Raw genomic sequence first — 17,511 nt, forward strand, 5'->3', positions numbered from 1 at the left:
AACATGGCATTTGACTTATTATCCATTTAAGTAAAATTTGGGATACAGTATTGTTACTTACAGGTCTGCCATGGAAATTTTCAAATTGCAATAAAACTTTTTGGACGGCAAGTTTCTCATCCTGCACCTGCTCTCTGTTCATCATCTGGAAGCAAATGGGCCATAAATTAATAATCAAACAATATAATTTAACAAAATGATATTATTGAAAGCTAGTGAACTGTTTTTAGGCAGCAAACTTTTGTCATAAAATTATATTCCTCTAACATTACCAAAGTGATGAACCTATTCCAACATAAGCTGTCCCAATGTGGTGACATCTGTATACATAGGACTGCTGAGCAATTTGTGCAAAGACCTTGAAACACACTTAAACTAACATCCCACATTACCAAATCAAACAATTTTCATTTTGACAAAGTTCACAAAAACTATTTAACTGAAAAACATCTGTGCTTTCACTAACATGTGATTATATGGCAGGCCCTTCCAGGAAAAAAAAAATTGTCGTCTTACCTCTAAAGCCTCTGGTCTGTTGGCATCTCTCCTCTTGTCCGACAGTTTCTTCATCAACATGTCCAGCGTCTGCTGCATGGTCGGTCCGTCCGCATCGTGTCCAGTGGGATGATGTCCGCTGTCTGGACGTCCACCGGGGTACGTCTCTGCCAGCTGGTCCATATGACTTTCTTCTTTAAGGCCTGTGGATAGTGAGAAGTCTTTTTTTTTTTTTTACTAATCTTTCAAGCAGTTTAAGAGAACAGAGCAATGTGTGAGTATGCTTACCATTATTATGTATCAGATATGTAACTATATGTTGGCAGTTTGATAAATATTAATTGAAAGCAATGAATGAATAAATATATAAAATAAATAAAGTTAACAAGGCAGCAAAGCTGTCAAATGTACAGACAAAAACCAGAAAATAAAAACGCAGGAAAAAGGATACTGTCAATTCTGATGAACTAATGTATTATGCTTACTGTAACTGCATAGCCAACATCAAATTCTAATTCTGCATAACATTGGATTAGGATGAAAGTAAAGTTCCCATACCTAGATCAATCAAACAGGATCAATCCAACTCCAAGGGGTTTCTCACTAAATTGCTTTCAGTTTGAGAATCTTAGGATTCTGGCATGCCAGTTTTAGTAGGCATGACAGACAGCTAAGCCACTTACATTGATTGCAATTTAGCGAGAATTCCCATGGAGATAGATCGATCCACAGTTAGTGTGATAGGGTCTGGAAATAGTCCTTAAGGTGTCAGGCTGTCGGGTCCGACATAAAGATCGTACGGGCTGATAAGAGTTAAACTTTGGAAATGCCAGAATGAGGTACAGTGAAAATTACACAAAAAAAATTGCTTAAACTCATTAAAAAAATTTAAAAAAAAAATATATATATATATATATATATATATATATATATATATATATATATATATATATATATATATATATAAAATTTATTTTTTGGGGGCTGTATGTCAATCCTAAGAATCATTCCTGTAACTTAACAAAATACAGAAAATGTTACAAAGAAAGAGTACAGGGCTCCTGGCAGATGGAAGTGATAAGTCACAACTTGAAAATGCCAGTATAGCACTCTATAAACCTGCATTGCTTCCAAAACAGAAAACAATCACACTGGTTTTCAAACACAAGCTGCACTTCTGTCTTATGAAACTTTTCAGTAAGTTTCAGTATCGTAAGTAACATGGTTTTCCCTTAATCGCTATCCTGGCAGCAGTGTCCAAAATAGGGGTTTCTTCAACTTTCATGCTATATAACATAATACTTAACAGCATAATGACCATCAAATTTTTTATAAAAAAAATAAAAGTATCATGAATATTCAGAAAATGTGATTTGGGAAGGTCTTCAAGGCCATGGAAGTTCAGAGTCACACTTTCAAAATGCCAAAATGTAAACAAGAGATAACTGTACTGAAATGATTTTCTTTCCATTTTCAACACCTTTTTTAAAACAAAATAATCAATAAACTGTCATTTTTAAATGTTCAACTAGGAAAATTGTTGACATAGGAAAAATATCAATAGAACAATTTTCAATGTCCAATTTGCTCCATTTGCAGATGCTGAACAATGATTAAATCTGACAAATTGCAATGATGAGTTCCTTTCCATTTATGATACTTTATTACATAATGCACAACAACAGGTTTACTGTCATTTTTATATAATCAACTAACAATATTGTTAAGAAGCAGAAAATGTCAAAACAACACTTTTACATATCTTATTAGTTCCATAATGAGACTGTTAATATGCCTAAGAATTAAATCTGAAGAAATAACAATTATATACAAAAATACAGAAAATGCACAGCACTTCTGGTGGATGGGAGTTAAAAATCACATCTTGAAGATGCTAGTGTTTGAAAAATAATTTAAAAAAAATTTTAAATAAAATGTAAAAAATTCCAATAAAGCTGCTATTCAAACTTTTAATCTAGCTGTATTAACTTGATATTAATAACCCCACCAAGTTTGAGAAAAATAAAGCACTGTTATTCATCTATAGCATGTTGGCATAACACATATTTTTTGTTGTAAATTTATTTGCAATGTTAAACACCATTTATCTGCATAATTATCACCAAATCCTAATTTTGTGACACAGTTAAGAGAGCTAAACCTATGGGACTTTACAGGGAAATCTCAACGAGTGTTTTATGTAATCTCATTTAATGGCCAATTGAAAATTAATGAGTAAGCAAGTGATTTTATAGACCTTAATTTAATTAGTGATCACCCAAGGGACATACAGTACCATCATATAGCACAAATGTGTTATAGGTGTTGCATACATGCTGAAAAAAGTGAAAAAACAGCATTACTTCCCTAAAAATTACCCGATCATGCTGATTTTCAAACTTGACCTGCGTATTATGAATATTCATCAGTTCTGTAAGTTTGAAACCAAAAGGTAAAATGGTTTTCCACTTTTCGTGTTATCGGTGCTGCATATATGCTAAAAAAAGGGAAAAACAGCATAACTTCCCTAAAAATGACCTGATCAAGCTGATTTTCAAACTTGACCTGCGTAATATGAATATCCATTAGTTCTGCAAGTTTCAAGCCAAAAGGTAAAATGGTTTTTCACTTATCATGTTATCAGTGTTGCATATATGCTGAAAAAAGTGAAAAACAGCATAACTTCCCTATAAATGAGCCGATCATGCTGACTTTCGAACTTGACCTGCGTTTTATGAATATTCATCAGTTCTGTAAGTTTCAAGGCAAAAGGTAAAATGGTTTTCCACTTATCGTGTTATCGGTGCTGCATATATGCTGAAACAAGAGAGCACTGTTCTGCAATGGGTTTACTTCCATTTTTAAAACACTTTTTTAACATAAAACAAAATAAACAGTTTACTACCATTTGTATATGATCAACTAAGAAAATTGATGAGGTGGTAAAAATATCAATAGAACAGTGTTAAATGTCCAATTTCCTCCATTCTGTGATTCTGAAGATAGTAGATGATTGAATCTGACAAACTGCAATGATACAAGTTTCTTTCCATTTTTGACACTTGATTACACAATACACGATATCAAGTTTACCATCATTTTTACATAATCAACTAACAATGTCATAAAGATGCAGGAAATGTCAAACAAACACTTTTACGTATCTTATTAGTTCAATAATGAGACTGTTAACATGCCTAACAATTGAATCTGAGGAAATGTGAAAAAACAGCATAACTTCTAAAATAATGGCCCGATTATGCTGATTTTCGAACTCAACCTGCGTTTTAGTAAGATTGACCACTCCTGTAAGTATAATGACAATTGGCCTATCTGTTTTTCTTATATTGTGTTATCAGTGCTGCATATATGTTGAAAAAAGTGAAAAAATAGCATAACTCCCCTAAAAATGGCCCGATCATGCTGATTTTTGAACTTGACCTGCGGATTTTGAATGTTCACCAGTTCTGTAAGTTTCAAGCCAAAAAGTAAAATGGTTTTCCACTTATCGTGTTATCGGTGCTGCATATATGCTAAAAAAAGTGAAAAAACAGCATAAATTCCCTATAAGTCACCCGATCATGCTGATTTTCGAACTTGACCTGCGTATTATGAATATTTATCAATTCTGTTAGTTTCAAGCTGAAATAAAAAACAGTTTTCCACTTATCGTGTTATCGGTAAAAGTGCACGACGGCGACGACGGCGACGACAGACGCAGATGATGGCTATATGTACAGACACATCTGTGTCTGTACATAAAAATGATAAAATTTCAATCTGTTGAATGAAGCAAAATTTCACTTATAATAACAATATCAGAATATCAACAATGGCTTTATTAATAAAGCCAACAATGACTTCTCGCAACATGCCAGAAACCATCTGGCCTTCACATCTTTTATCTCTACTAAAACAAAGCAAAAGTTCCAAAAGGGAAAACATCCTAAAATGAGACAATAAAATTCATTCTTCACAGAGAGTGCACTCCCTAAGGAATAGGAGAAACGCAAACTTGATTAAGTCAGGCGAGTCATTAAGGATTTCTTGATAAAAATCAATACAAAATTAATTCAATTGAAATGACTATAAAGCACAGAGGCAACCCAATGACTGCCTGTAGTAGAAAGTACATACTGTAATATACACAAGTGAACAAAAAGGTGAAAGACGCTGGGGTATGATTATTATAAAATATAACAGTGACTCTGTAACCAGATGACTGCCTCTGAAAGTGATAGTTAAGAACACAAGTAACAACAGACCACAGCATGTCTTCAAGGATCTCTCCATGTTGAACTGAACACTTAACTGGACTGGTTCACTATGTCTGGTCCTGACATTTAATTACAATACAGGTACTAACATCTGAGTATGCTACAGTTCTTTTTTCCATTCACAAGTCCACTAAGTTATCAGCCTCTCATAGTGGACCAGTCCAGTTAATTGTGCCATTGGCTGTGAAAGGTTCACAAACACAAAGAACATACTGACACTGCAAACTAGAGTTCTGAGTATCAAGAGTGACTGGGTCCAAATGGAAAGGAAAGGACAAAGGTACTGTTCAGAATGACTCCACATGGATTCTCTCTGTATTCAATCAGATTATCGGTTTAGCACACCTCCTCTGATTTCCAATATATTCACATAATCACCAGCCTCTCCGTTTTCGGAAAGGACCATGTTAGTTTGTTAATCTGATTGCAATCTACGAGAGTCCTCATGGAGATAAGGGGCAGTGAGCACTGGAATCTAAATCATTCTGAACAGCCGAGGGCGACAGTTAACTAGCATGTTGACTTATCACCAATATGTAGTTAACATCTTTGATGTGTAAGGTGGAAAAGAAAAAGACCACATGTGTAAACTGCTTACTAGAATGCTGGTTGGTTTGGTCCTCACTGACTAGAACTGCAGAAAATAAAGCTGGTTAACATGCAGAAAGGACACAATATAAAACAACTGTGCAGTGTGGCCCTCTTATAAGCATTGTGGTGTCTATGTTTTAAAAGGCTTCTATAAAACATGCCTCAATCCTAATTAAGGTCAGCAGAGTTCCACTTTGGGTATTTCAAAGTCTGCCTGGATTACACAAGCAATATTAAAATATTTTGGATCATGATAATAAAACAAACAGGAGTCTTTAAAAATACAAAACTAACACTACATTGCCAGCTCCCTGTAGTATAAATTCAGTACAAGAAGTTTTTTTAATGCTTGTCTTACGTTTTAGCTCCTTCCGTGACTTGGCCAGGTCATTCATGTATCTCTTGATTTCTGGCTTGGACGACTTGTCCTGCTGTGACGGCTGGAACAGAAGATAAACTGCTTTATACCCTTCAATATGCCACTTTTTAATGTGAGGATTTATTCCTTAAATACAAGGAATGTGACTGGCAAGAAATGTCATCATTATGCCAAGAAGACAGTGACAACAGTGTATTGCTCTCCGATTCACTGTTCAAATGAACTTGCATTTCTACCTTCAATTTGAATATAAACACCATATTAATACTATACACATAGACTGAAAATTTAGAACATGTTATGTGTCGCTTAAATATCAAGAACTTCCATTCCTTGGCCTTTTTACTTATTCTCTCTCTCTCTCTCTCTCTCTCTCTCTCTCTCTCTCTCTCTCTCTCTCTGTGTGCATGCACAGTTGAGCCTACCCTGTATCCATGCTCTGCTTCAAAGGTTTCCTCAAAATGTTTGATTTTCTTTTTCAATGCTGTAATGGCAAAAAAGGAAACAAAATAATAATAATAATAATAATAACAACAGCTGTATTATCAAAAATTTACAAAATAGTTTTAATTTAACGTACATAGTTCTAATTTCACAATCATTTGCAACAAATCAGACATCAAGCTATTTGGAAATTTCATAAAAAAGTAGATTTCTTATGTAACAACAGAAAGGAAATGAAACATTTAAAACAAAATTCATTCTTTTTCTTATTCAGTAACAATAAAAACTAACAAATACTACAACCTTTTTTTACGGAACCCCACATGATGGGTCTAGCCTATAGCCAGCAAAGTGGTCCTCATTACCCCCTTAGTTGGCTTATACTTACACTGAATATGTTTAGTGAGTTTCTTCACTGCCAGGGTGTGCTCATCATCTGACCTCATACTGCATCAAAAGATAAACACATGTCAGAAGGCGTTATACAGGGTCCCAAACAAAATATTGAGTCATTAAAAAATACAATATCTCATCAAATAATACCTGATACAGGGATAGGATGAAGAAATGCATCTTGAAAATTCTCTTAGAAGATTTAAGATAATTATCAAGAAATAGAAAATACTTAAACCAAGCTCTGTTAACAATATATATCTTCAGTAAGGTGATTTATGCTGTGAAAAAAAAAGTGAAATCAACATGAGCTAACATCAGTTTTATTGTATGGATGCAGACAGCAATCTCAAACCAAGAAACCCACTAGCTGACTTCTATAATTTCTACCACTATAATATGCTAAACAGGGCTGTTTGAATGGCATACAACTGAAAACTGGGCAACAAAAACTATTTATATTTATATAGACATGATGGGACTGTATGTGGATATGGTAAAAACTTGAAAGTTTCGTCAGTTAAAAATTAATATTTTAAAATGCATCAATCTGATTGGCAATAGTGGGTGACAAACTTTTCAAAATTATTGAGAGGCCCATTTTCAAGTTTGCCAAATTTTCCAGTTGAAAAAATTATGTCGGTAGAGAATTGTCTTCCAACAAAATTTTCAAGACTGACTAAATTTTCAAGTTTTTACCATATAAAACCAACCTTTTGAAGACATTGGTCTGAAGAACTGGAGGAGAAGGTGGCATATCCGTGTCAGTAGAGCCACTGCAAAACCACATTAATTATCAAATCACAGGCAAGGCTCAATGCCACAGACATGCTGAAACTGTTGGCCATGGCCCTGTAACTTAAAAGCAGTCTCAATTCCATAACCCCCCATGTGGATTGAGTATGGGCGATCGAGTTATGGAATCGAGACAGTTGTGCTCTGTTGCAATGCGCGATGCTTTCAAGTTATGGGGCCCATGATGGACTTAATTTTCACAGACTGGTAAAAATTTGTGTCGGCAACAATTTTAAGAGCGGTCATTTTGAATTTACAGTCAGTCTGGCAAAAAGTCCTTTATTTCAGCTAATTTATCATAGCTGCTGGTCCCAATATCTGAAAATTTTTTCAGCATGTCTGATAAAAGCAAACAAAGAAGGTGCAGTCTTCTAAGAGTTTGTAGCAAGCAGAAAGTATTGCTCTTCATGGCCTCCATGTATATAGCTGTCCCAAAAGACAACTTTCATTAAATGCTGCTTCCAGCTGAGACAACAAAAAAAAGTGAGTACACTCTGACTCACGACAAATGTGACATGTAGTCCACTTAAATAGCAAACATCTGCTGAAAACAACAGGAATTTCTTATGCATGGACGCAATACCTTCAGTGTCTAAGAAGACTGCGGTGATCATGGAAAAATCAATCAACTTCAATACTGAACACATGTTAGTAAGTTGTTATATGCAACAAAATAACTAAGCATTAAACGCAAAGCATGCATTTGTGTGGTATCTATTGCATGAGAATTATGACTAATATCAATTTCTTTCCACTGCACTAATTTTTTCTCTGATCCTCTCATTGACGTAGTAAATACGTGTAAACAATACAAGTTGTGTGGGCAAACATTTTGTTCCTGGTATATGTGTTAATATGGTGTCAGGTTGTGTATTATTTGAAGAAAACCTGTCATTATAGTGTATTGTTAAATAAGAAATGGTGGATTATTGTCTGCCATGTTTTTTAAAAACCTGTATCATATAATGAGGTATTTAATTTAGAAACTACTGATATGATTAACAATTTCTTTTTTGTGATATAAGATAACAAAGATTAAATTTAACATAACAATTTTTATGAAAGTATTAGATAATTGCATTAGAACTATTGTCACAGAGTTTTGATATTGAAAATAAAATGATTTAGAACTAGTAAGTAAAACAGAATAGAAATAAATAGAAATATGTCAAACAGCCTTTGTAAAATAAACCTTTCATACTGCTTAATGTAAACATCATAAAGTTGTGTTATGCATAAATTTTCAACAAAGTTTCAGCTTTAGAACAGTAAATGAAGAGTTACCTTAGGTTGCTGAAGATTTTAAAGGCCGTAGACCTCATTAGAGAGTCAAGGAGGTGTTCAGAGCTCCGTCTCCTTGTTTAGGACAAGAATATTAGATAACGCCAGACACACTCTTTAAATTTCTTAAAATTTTGGGAGAATTGTGCTTTAATTTCAACAAACGTTTCTAAGTCACATAAAACTACAAAGTTTATCATTTTTCAATATATTTCACTTTTAGTTTTAAACAAGTTTAAGAATATTGTTTCAATTGTTTTAGCTGTGTGTGTGTGTGTGCGTGCATGCGTGTGTGTGAGTGTGTGTGTGTGTGTGTGCGTGCACACACGTGTCTACATGGTTATTTTTGGAAACATAAGACACAGAGCAAAATCTTTGTAAATAAAGCTTATTTTGATAAGATCAGTTAAAAATAACATTCACTGCTAGATGCAGATACACAAGTAAAATGCTAAAAAAATATTTCACACCGTGCTCTTCAAAAAGAAAATTATGCTGCATGTAAAAAGATCCAAACTGTGGCCTTTATATAAGTAACTATATCCAGGAATTCTGGGCAAACCCTGGGAGCTAGAGTTATCATGCACTAGTGACTGGCTAAAGAACACACTCATATACAACCAGGACTTTCTAAAATACCTGGATTTCTTCTTCATCTTTTGTGAGCGCGGTGACAGCAGTGGCTCCTCCTCTTTCATAGACTTGGCTTTCTGGAATGATATGGAAGGGCCTTTCTCTGCAAGTATGGGGCCTGTAAGGAGAATAGAACACTGATCAGACAAGTATGGGGCCTGTAAGGAGAATAGAACACTGATCAGACAAGTATGGGGTCTGTAAGGAGAACACAATACTGACCAGACAAGTATGGGAGCTGTGAGGAGAACGGAACACTGACCAGAAAATAATGGGGGCAGTAAGGAGAACAGAACACTGATCAAACGTGGGCTCAGTACAGACACTTAAACATTCTAAGGTTCATTAGTACTGATTAAGTGTTGTAACTTCAAGTAAAATGACCTATCTTTGACAAAATGTTTTCTAAAATCCATATTTCCAAAAGAAAGCTGACAACCGTAAGACATTTATTGCTTTAGGCTTCGTTCACATGCAATGTCTATTTTCTAAATTCTATTTTCTATTCGCGCTATCTTATGATCACGGTCTGTGCACTGAATATCCCGCCGCGTAATTACTGGCAGCGCGAGCCAGTTACTTATAGTAACTTATAGTAACTGGCTCGCGCTGCCAGTAATTACGCCGCGGGACATTAAGGGCACAGAGCGTGATCATAAGACATACCGCGAATAGAAAATAGAATTTAGAAAATAGACATTGCATGTGAACGAAGCCTAAAGCAATAAATGTCTTACGGTTGTCAGCTTTAAGTTACTATAAGTTACTATAAGTAACTGGCTCGCGCTGCCAGTAATTACGCCGCGGGACATTAAGGGCACAGAGCGTGATCATAAGACATACCGCGAATAGAAAATAGAATTTAGAAAATAGACATTGCATGTGAACGAAGCCTTAGTGTTTTCATTAATGCAACCACCCATTAATTGCCATGAAAAAGTCTCATCACTTAAGTACACATTGTATTTTATACCACCAGTGCTTTATATATATCTATTGGTATGAAATATGAAGTCTGGCTGGCAGTACTTACCTCCACCCTCCACATTCTCATGCAGTGTGGACAGGTCAAGTGGAGGAACAAACGGCTGTTTTCTACTGCTATTTGGTGACCTCTCTGGAGACGGAATTTTGTTACGCTCGTCGTGAATATCAAGAAACCTTATTGTGGGTTTCTTTTCATTATGATTAACGTCCTCCTCAATCTGTGTATTATTCCTGGTAAGGGCTGGGAGGTCAAAGTCTGGAGACTCCATCCTCTCCTCGTCTATGTTCTCTAAATCAACATGGCCGTCAAAGTGATCCGGACTCAGCAATGTTCTCATCTTCCTTGTTGGAGTGCGCCTCTTAGGACCTGGAGCTCTACGAAACTGGAAATATAAATCCAAAAACCTAAGTACATCTATTTATCTGCAGTTGTTCCTATAATGCAGTTACAGTAATATTAATGGTGTCAGCAATACCTGTATTGCATCAGAATGCAAAATATTCTAGAAATAGTACAGTGAAATGTCCTGACATGTGGTATTCCCCTACCTACTGCAAGATATAAGCTGATTGCATGAACACTTCCTACACAAAACCCAATGAATCATAGGCTATTTCTAACTTATGGAGAAATTTATGTGCCTGCTTCTATTGGAAAACATCCTTGATCTGCTGGCTGGTAGGATGGATCTAATCTGTATTTATAGGTTAGCTACAGGCAGGAAATAGTGAGTCACAAGACAACTATGTTGCATAACGCAGGCTAGGAATGCATATGTCCCATAGATCACATATGTAAATAACAGGTGCTTGTATGGTATTGTAACATCTTCACACTTACGTCACATGAATATCAATCCATAATTATCAACCACGCTGTGCTGCTATTTATATAAACAATGTCATCACAAGGTTCAACTACCAGTGACATCCTATCTTTTAATGTAATATAAATAATAAATTTCTAATTCCAACAAAATTAATTATTATCAATATCATTCATTGGTTAATTGCTTAATATAATTATATTTCAGTTAAGCTGAAAAGACTAATAAATTAATAAGTTCTGAAAAGTCATTCTGCTAATATCAGAAAATACTTTTTCAATAATTTTTAAAAGCAATAAAAGGTAAAGACTTGGCAACATCTGTTCTCCTCAACACTCAATGTTATCTACATCATCTTTCAAATAAATTATCACCTAATGTTACTGTGTCCATTTTTTTGTATAACAAGCATATTTTGCCTTCCACCTTTCCTAACATGTCACCCAATTTACTGCTGTGCAGTTAAAATAATGTAAGCTTGACAAAGCAGCTGCTGCTTTCTTAACATTAAGATGCAGATGTGCAGCTTGTTATGTTACTTACATTACTGAGCGTCGATACTTCACTGGACAGAGTGCCGTATCCTTCTTCTCCAGTTGAGAAACCGTCTTTTTGCCGAGACCTGCAAAAATATAAATCAACAGCATTTAAAATACCTGCTAACACCACATTCTATTTTAGACCCCCCCATTAATCATCTTCAGATACCACATTATTCTTCTTAATACAAGCAGTAAACAGCCCATTACCCACACAGCCCTAATTACATTATCACATGGATCATTTTCAGCACAATGATCATTTCAGCCACAAAATGTCAAAAGTGGTGGCCCTTTTCTCTGAGGAGGATGACAAGAGAGCTGAGAAACCTCTGTGACAGTAGAGAGAGGTTCCTGGACCCTTCTTGCCTGGGTTTGTGTGTTCTCTTATATATACACACACACACATAGAACATTACTCATAATACTAGATAGCTATTAATAGATCAAAGACACCTCAGGGAGATCATGCTTCTTTGTACATAACCACTCAGGTCTTGAACTAAACCTGTATAATTGCCTTTCCAGTATTTAATGTCTCACCATGAAATTATTTCTGCCAGCCAGATAATGCTGACCTTGCATGAAGATTACCATTGTCTTATAGTTATACTGTGTGTGTGTGTAGGGGGGGATATTTTCCTTTTTGATGGAAGAAAGGATAAAGATAATCAAATTGTAGAATTGTTAATACACATAAATCTAAACTGTTTTTTAAAATTCACAATCATTACCTCTGCCAGGTTATGTTTTCACCCCTGTTTGTTTGTTTGTGTCTGTCTGTCATCAACATAACTCAAAAAGTTATGTACCGATTTTGATGAAATTTTCAGGAACTGTCAGAAGTGGGCCAAGGAACAGATGATTAGTTTTTGGTGGTGATCTGGATCAATAATCTATCAATAATCAATAATATTCAAAAATTGCTGCCTTCGCAGAGGTCTGCACTCTCGGATTGCTTTTCTAGTTGTTTCTTTTTTTTTATCAATTAAAGTTGGCACTATCCACATAAAATCTTCCAACAGATATGTGGTAATAACAGTAGGGGAAACTTGGTTAAGGTGTCTAAGGAACACTCTTTGTGTTTTTTTCAACTTTATCATGCCTTCTCAAAATTGACAAAAATGTTTTTAGTTCATTTCAAATTTTATCTTTGGCTGACATTACACAGGTTTACAGTCAACTAATCAATTCAGAAACACATACATATAAACATGCAGTCACACAACAGGTGGAAATGAAGAAAACTTTAGATCAGAATTAGGCTTCATTCAGTCTATGTCATTATGTGGGCAGTGAACTCTCTTCTAGTGGCTGTTAAAAGGGAAACTGGGTTTGACTTCCTCAAAGTATTAACTCAATCTTTTCAAATGGGGGGGGAATACTGTCCTTTTCAAGTAAAAATTAGAATATACCTATCGAGTGTTAGCAATGAAGTTAAAAAGCAGGCCCCTATACAGCTGTATTCTGTGCAGTAAAATGCTATTTAGAAATATAATTTTTGTGACTAAAAAAATTTTGTAAGTTTGATAATTTTTGCCCATTGAAAAGATAGAGTAATTATAATAGTTGACAAACACAAAGCTGAACTGTTTTTGAACCCAAAAGCTAACTGCAATTTGATGAATTTCCAACATGTGCTTCCTTCATTATAGTAAGTGCAATGTGTGTAATTTTTGCAACTTAGAGAGAAACCTGTTTTCCCTGAATTCAGACTATGAATAATTATCAACCTAGACTTGTTCCTCTTCCTTGTTGTAATTTGTCTAAGATCTAGGTTGTCGACCAAATAAGCTTGTTTTTATCACATTCAGAGTAACCTGTGTTCAGTTTGAGAAGTTATGTGATACTGGCAGCTGGAGATCTAGCTATGATACAAAACATAACTATGACAGCCACCAAACTGTCCAAAAATACATCTAAATCTTGCTACTGGCTGCTATCACTGTTTTATCTTTACATAATAAGTGTGTAGTATCACACAGAATATTTAAACCTAGACACCTATAACACCATTATCAATTCATCTAACTTCATTGTTCTAACAGCTTTAGAGATTAGTATTTTTGCATCTGTTTTTAGGATACATAGATAACCATGTAAAATATTGTGTTTTGTTTAAAGGCTTTAGAAATTTATATTTTGTGCATCTTTTTTTATGTTAATATTCATCGTTTTGTTTTTGGAGTTTCTCTTCATTTCAGGTTCATAACAAATAAAACTGTCCTGTTCTGTTTTCAGTTCTCCTGTTACTACATGTTGACATGAAGGTAACAGATTTCAATTGCTTACAACTGCTAGTTCCACATTCCTAACTACACACTACTGTTACATGCCAAGATTGAGAAAGTGCCACATGCAAGCTGCAGTGTAAGAAATTATCATGTTAACTTAAATGACTTCTTCACATTTCCATCTGTCACTGTCATGTAATACTTTAAACTATCATGCAGACAAAAATTTTAAAGCTGCAGCTGTAATACTGAGAAGGTTCTACATATCAAAGATGGTGTCCCTGACCTGTCTATATTCTTGCGAGGACTTCGTGGCTTGGGCACTGGTTGTACGTGAGGACTGTCACTGTGGCCGACAGGATCGTTGAGGTCAGAAGGTATTGTAATACTCTCAGACTTTCCTGTCCGTCTGCCGGGATAACCTTGGGAATGCTCAACCCCCTGGGAATGGAGACAATATTATGAAATAATATACCAAATTCTTGCAAGGCAAGAAATGTGAAATATGGCCAATTACTGAAACAAAAGGCTTGAAATACTTTCACAGTTTTAAAGTTTGTACCCAAGTATTACAATGCAACAGGTGGCAAAAAAGAAAATATTTTAAAAAATTACTAACTGAAAAACCCAATAATTTTGTCTAACAATTCAGATAACAGATATATAAGTAGAAATATATACTTACGTCTTCTTGGAACATTTCAGTGGCGGCAGAGGTAGACCTGTGTCTCTTTGGTTTGGCGTTAGTGTCGCCCTCTAGTGAGACTCCAGATCGTGGTGACAACAATCCTTCATCATCCTCATCCTCCTCCTCTTCATCATCGTGGTCTCTGCAAAAAGAACAAACACTCGTTCTATTTTCTTCAGCATTTTCCAACTTTTCCATAATTACTAACTGAAGGACAGTCTTGAAGTTTATCAGTCCCTCCCTAAAGTTCTTATTTCTTTTTATTCTCATTTTCAACCTTCTGGACTTTTCCTAAATGTATTTACATTCTAATAATTCTTTAAGCATTGTCATTAATTGTACACTGCTACAATCTAAACAAATCTCCAGTTCAGAAAAAATTAGCTAAATATCACCACCCCTGGCCTTCAGGGCAATAAAATATACAAAACCCAAAGTTCTAGTAAAAAATGTCAAACCAACTAATGAAGTCTCAATCATTGCAGTAAAGAGTCATAATACACTTTCAAGAAATCTAATGATTTTATCTGCACAAAGTCAGTTATGTGTAGCATATGTGACAGAAAGTCTACACAGTGTTTGCTGTTTGACACCTGTATCTAAAACACCACCACCTCAACTTACATGTATCTATTGGGAGACGATGATTCCTCTCGGACCTGAGCCTCTTTAGTTCTGTCTTTCCTTTTCTTTCTAGGCGCTGGCGTAGGAGCTGAAGAATAAGAAGCACAGGTCATACAATAAGGAAGAGGCATATCTGCAACTCTGCCTAGGCCCCAAGGCAAGCTATTATCCTTACTTGTTTGCCGAGTTACAATAATCTGAAATGAATGAGTCACACAGCTGTTGGGAAGAATAAAGTGGACACAGTTTTGATCTTTGATCTTTTTATACTGTCCAAGTTGACAACATGCCTGAAGAGGACTGGTTTCAGCAACAACATGGCGTACCTATGTCCATTATGTCACACATGTCCAGGTCGGTATTCTAAGACCTTAAAGTACACCATAATTAGGATGCCTTATTAAAGAGAACCTGGGGACTCATTAAAGGTCATGGTAATGTTAATATATGTTAATAGTTTATCAATCAATGCTGCCTGGTTAACATCTCTCTCTCTCTCTCTCTCTCTCTCTCTGTGTGCACGCGCGTATGTGCGCAAACATGTGTGTGCATGTACACATGCAAATGAGATGGCTTTCTAAAAGTGTATGTCTAAATCAAAAATCTTCTCGATAAAAAAATTTTTCCCACTGATTTAAGATATTTATCTTAACATAAATACTGTACTTACTGACAGGCTTGTGATCACTGTCATCATCAGAGCTGATGTCACTGCCAAACAGGTAGTCCTGGGTCACCTCACTGATCACATTCTTCACCACTCTGTAATAAAAGGACCAGTTAGACATGAGAGAGAGAGAGAGAGAGAGAGAGAGAGAGAGAGAGAGAGAGAGGGGGAGGGGTAATCAAATCATGCTTCAAACATTTCATCAACTTAATTAATTTATGTCTTTATTTTACATAACTGAGACTGATTTTTTTTTTTTATACAGTACCTACAAGTACTAAGCCAGCTTTAGTAAATTTAATGGTATTCAAGAAACCTTTTAACTATAAGTATTGGCCACATGTGCAAACCTTATTAACCCATTACTGATTAAAGACTAATTAACATGACTGACACAAATTAAGCGAGCTCAAAATCAAAGCAGATTCACTTACTCTGAGGCGACCACATCAATTACAGGAGAAGCCATTGTGGATCCTGTCTCACTGAAAGAAGATAGGTTTACTCACTAAAAGAGTATAGATTTACTGAGAATTCTAGACTATGTACTGCAATTACCTTAATAGGTTCATCAATCACTTCTTATGGTCATTAATGGTGCACCAGGAGTGGGCGGGAATGTTCTCAGGATATTCTCAGGTAAGATATACAAATTGGAGTGATACTCATTTCTTAATAATAGTTTTCATGTCACATATGAACTATGTTGGTGATAATGCAGTAACATTAGTAGTGCTCCACTGGCATGTGCAGAGCTTTGGATCTGACGGAAAAGCGTATTTCTATCAAGGCACCATATGATATGTACTATGTAGAACTCAAACACATGAACAATGTTCTAAGTCCCTCCTCATTCCAGGTCTTCTCTATATGACGACAAGTTGACATCATCCAAAACAGTTAACTTTTTTTGCATTTCAATATTAACTCATTCACACAGACATGCTAAAAACTTAATACACATGGGCATTCGAACCTGCAGTTATGAAACTTTTGCCAGACCAAAGGACTTTTTTGGGACTGAATGTAAATTCGAAATGCTCCCTCTGAAAATTGCTGCAAGTCCTTCGGATGGACGAGACACATTTTTCAACTGATCCTTGAAAATTATTTTGGCCAAGACGGGTGGGACTGACAGTTTCAGCATGTCTGTTCAGTAACATAATATTCTAATCAGTCATATGTCCCATCGAACACACACCAGTAAGGGTGCTGTCTTGTTATAAATTATTACTGGTAGTATGTGCACAATATGTAACCATTTTAACATATTACACATGAAACAAAATGTACATCATCTTAACAACTAGTAAATTTAGGTACTGTTACAAACCTTTCTAAGTGAAAAGGAGACGTTGCTCTTGGATCCAAAAACTCATCATCACTAAAGCGCGGGCTGAGCATGCTACGACTGCGAGGAGTTGTTCCGCGTGATTCATCACTGCCCTCTACTTCCTCGCTGTCCAGGTACGCACCGCCATCTTGCTTCATCTTCGACTGCAAGTCAAGCCAATCTTTCAGGTGATATCTCATTTTTATATATTAAAGTCTATTAATTTACTTTTTCAGTTAGTGTTTCTGAAAATAAGTGACAAGTGTGACATATTGATTTAAACAACATTATTTTAAAGACTGCCTACTATAACCTAGCCTGTCC

At 35.5% G+C, this 17,511-nt stretch overlaps 1 protein-coding gene across 5 annotated transcripts in view; it reads right to left on the reverse strand.

The window, feature by feature from the left end:
* LOC106159728 (protein FAM13A) overlaps positions 1–17,511 on the reverse strand; it is a 36,016-nt gene that overhangs the window by 5,284 nt on the left and 13,221 nt on the right. For 3 of the 5 annotated variants that reach the window (XM_087003404.1, XM_087003401.1, XM_087003405.1), the window contains 16 exons: positions 17,188–17,351; positions 16,289–16,339; positions 15,858–15,949; positions 15,188–15,275; positions 14,561–14,705; positions 14,162–14,316; positions 11,646–11,724; positions 10,322–10,658; positions 9,295–9,406; positions 7,293–7,355; positions 6,575–6,633; positions 6,168–6,226; positions 5,722–5,803; positions 5,371–5,406; positions 517–698; positions 62–145 (listed from right to left, as the gene is read on the reverse strand). In XM_087003404.1, the coding sequence (XP_086859530.1) occupies positions 62–145; positions 517–698; positions 5,371–5,406; positions 5,722–5,803; positions 6,168–6,226; positions 6,575–6,633; positions 7,293–7,355; positions 9,295–9,406; positions 10,322–10,658; positions 11,646–11,724; positions 14,162–14,316; positions 14,561–14,705; positions 15,188–15,275; positions 15,858–15,949; positions 16,289–16,339; positions 17,188–17,351 (1,788 nt within the window). The remainder of the gene's footprint in view (positions 1–61; positions 146–516; positions 699–5,370; positions 5,407–5,721; positions 5,804–6,167; positions 6,227–6,574; positions 6,634–7,292; positions 7,356–9,294; positions 9,407–10,321; positions 10,659–11,645; positions 11,725–14,161; positions 14,317–14,560; positions 14,706–15,187; positions 15,276–15,857; positions 15,950–16,288; positions 16,340–17,187; positions 17,352–17,511) is intronic. The other 2 variants (XM_087003403.1, XM_087003402.1) reach the window with 2 other exon arrangements.

Source organism: Lingula anatina, chromosome 2 (assembly GCF_051362555.1).
Source record: "Lingula anatina isolate TDL-2025a chromosome 2, LinAna3.0, whole genome shotgun sequence".
Lineage (NCBI taxonomy): Eukaryota > Metazoa > Brachiopoda > Lingulata > Lingulida > Lingulidae > Lingula > Lingula anatina.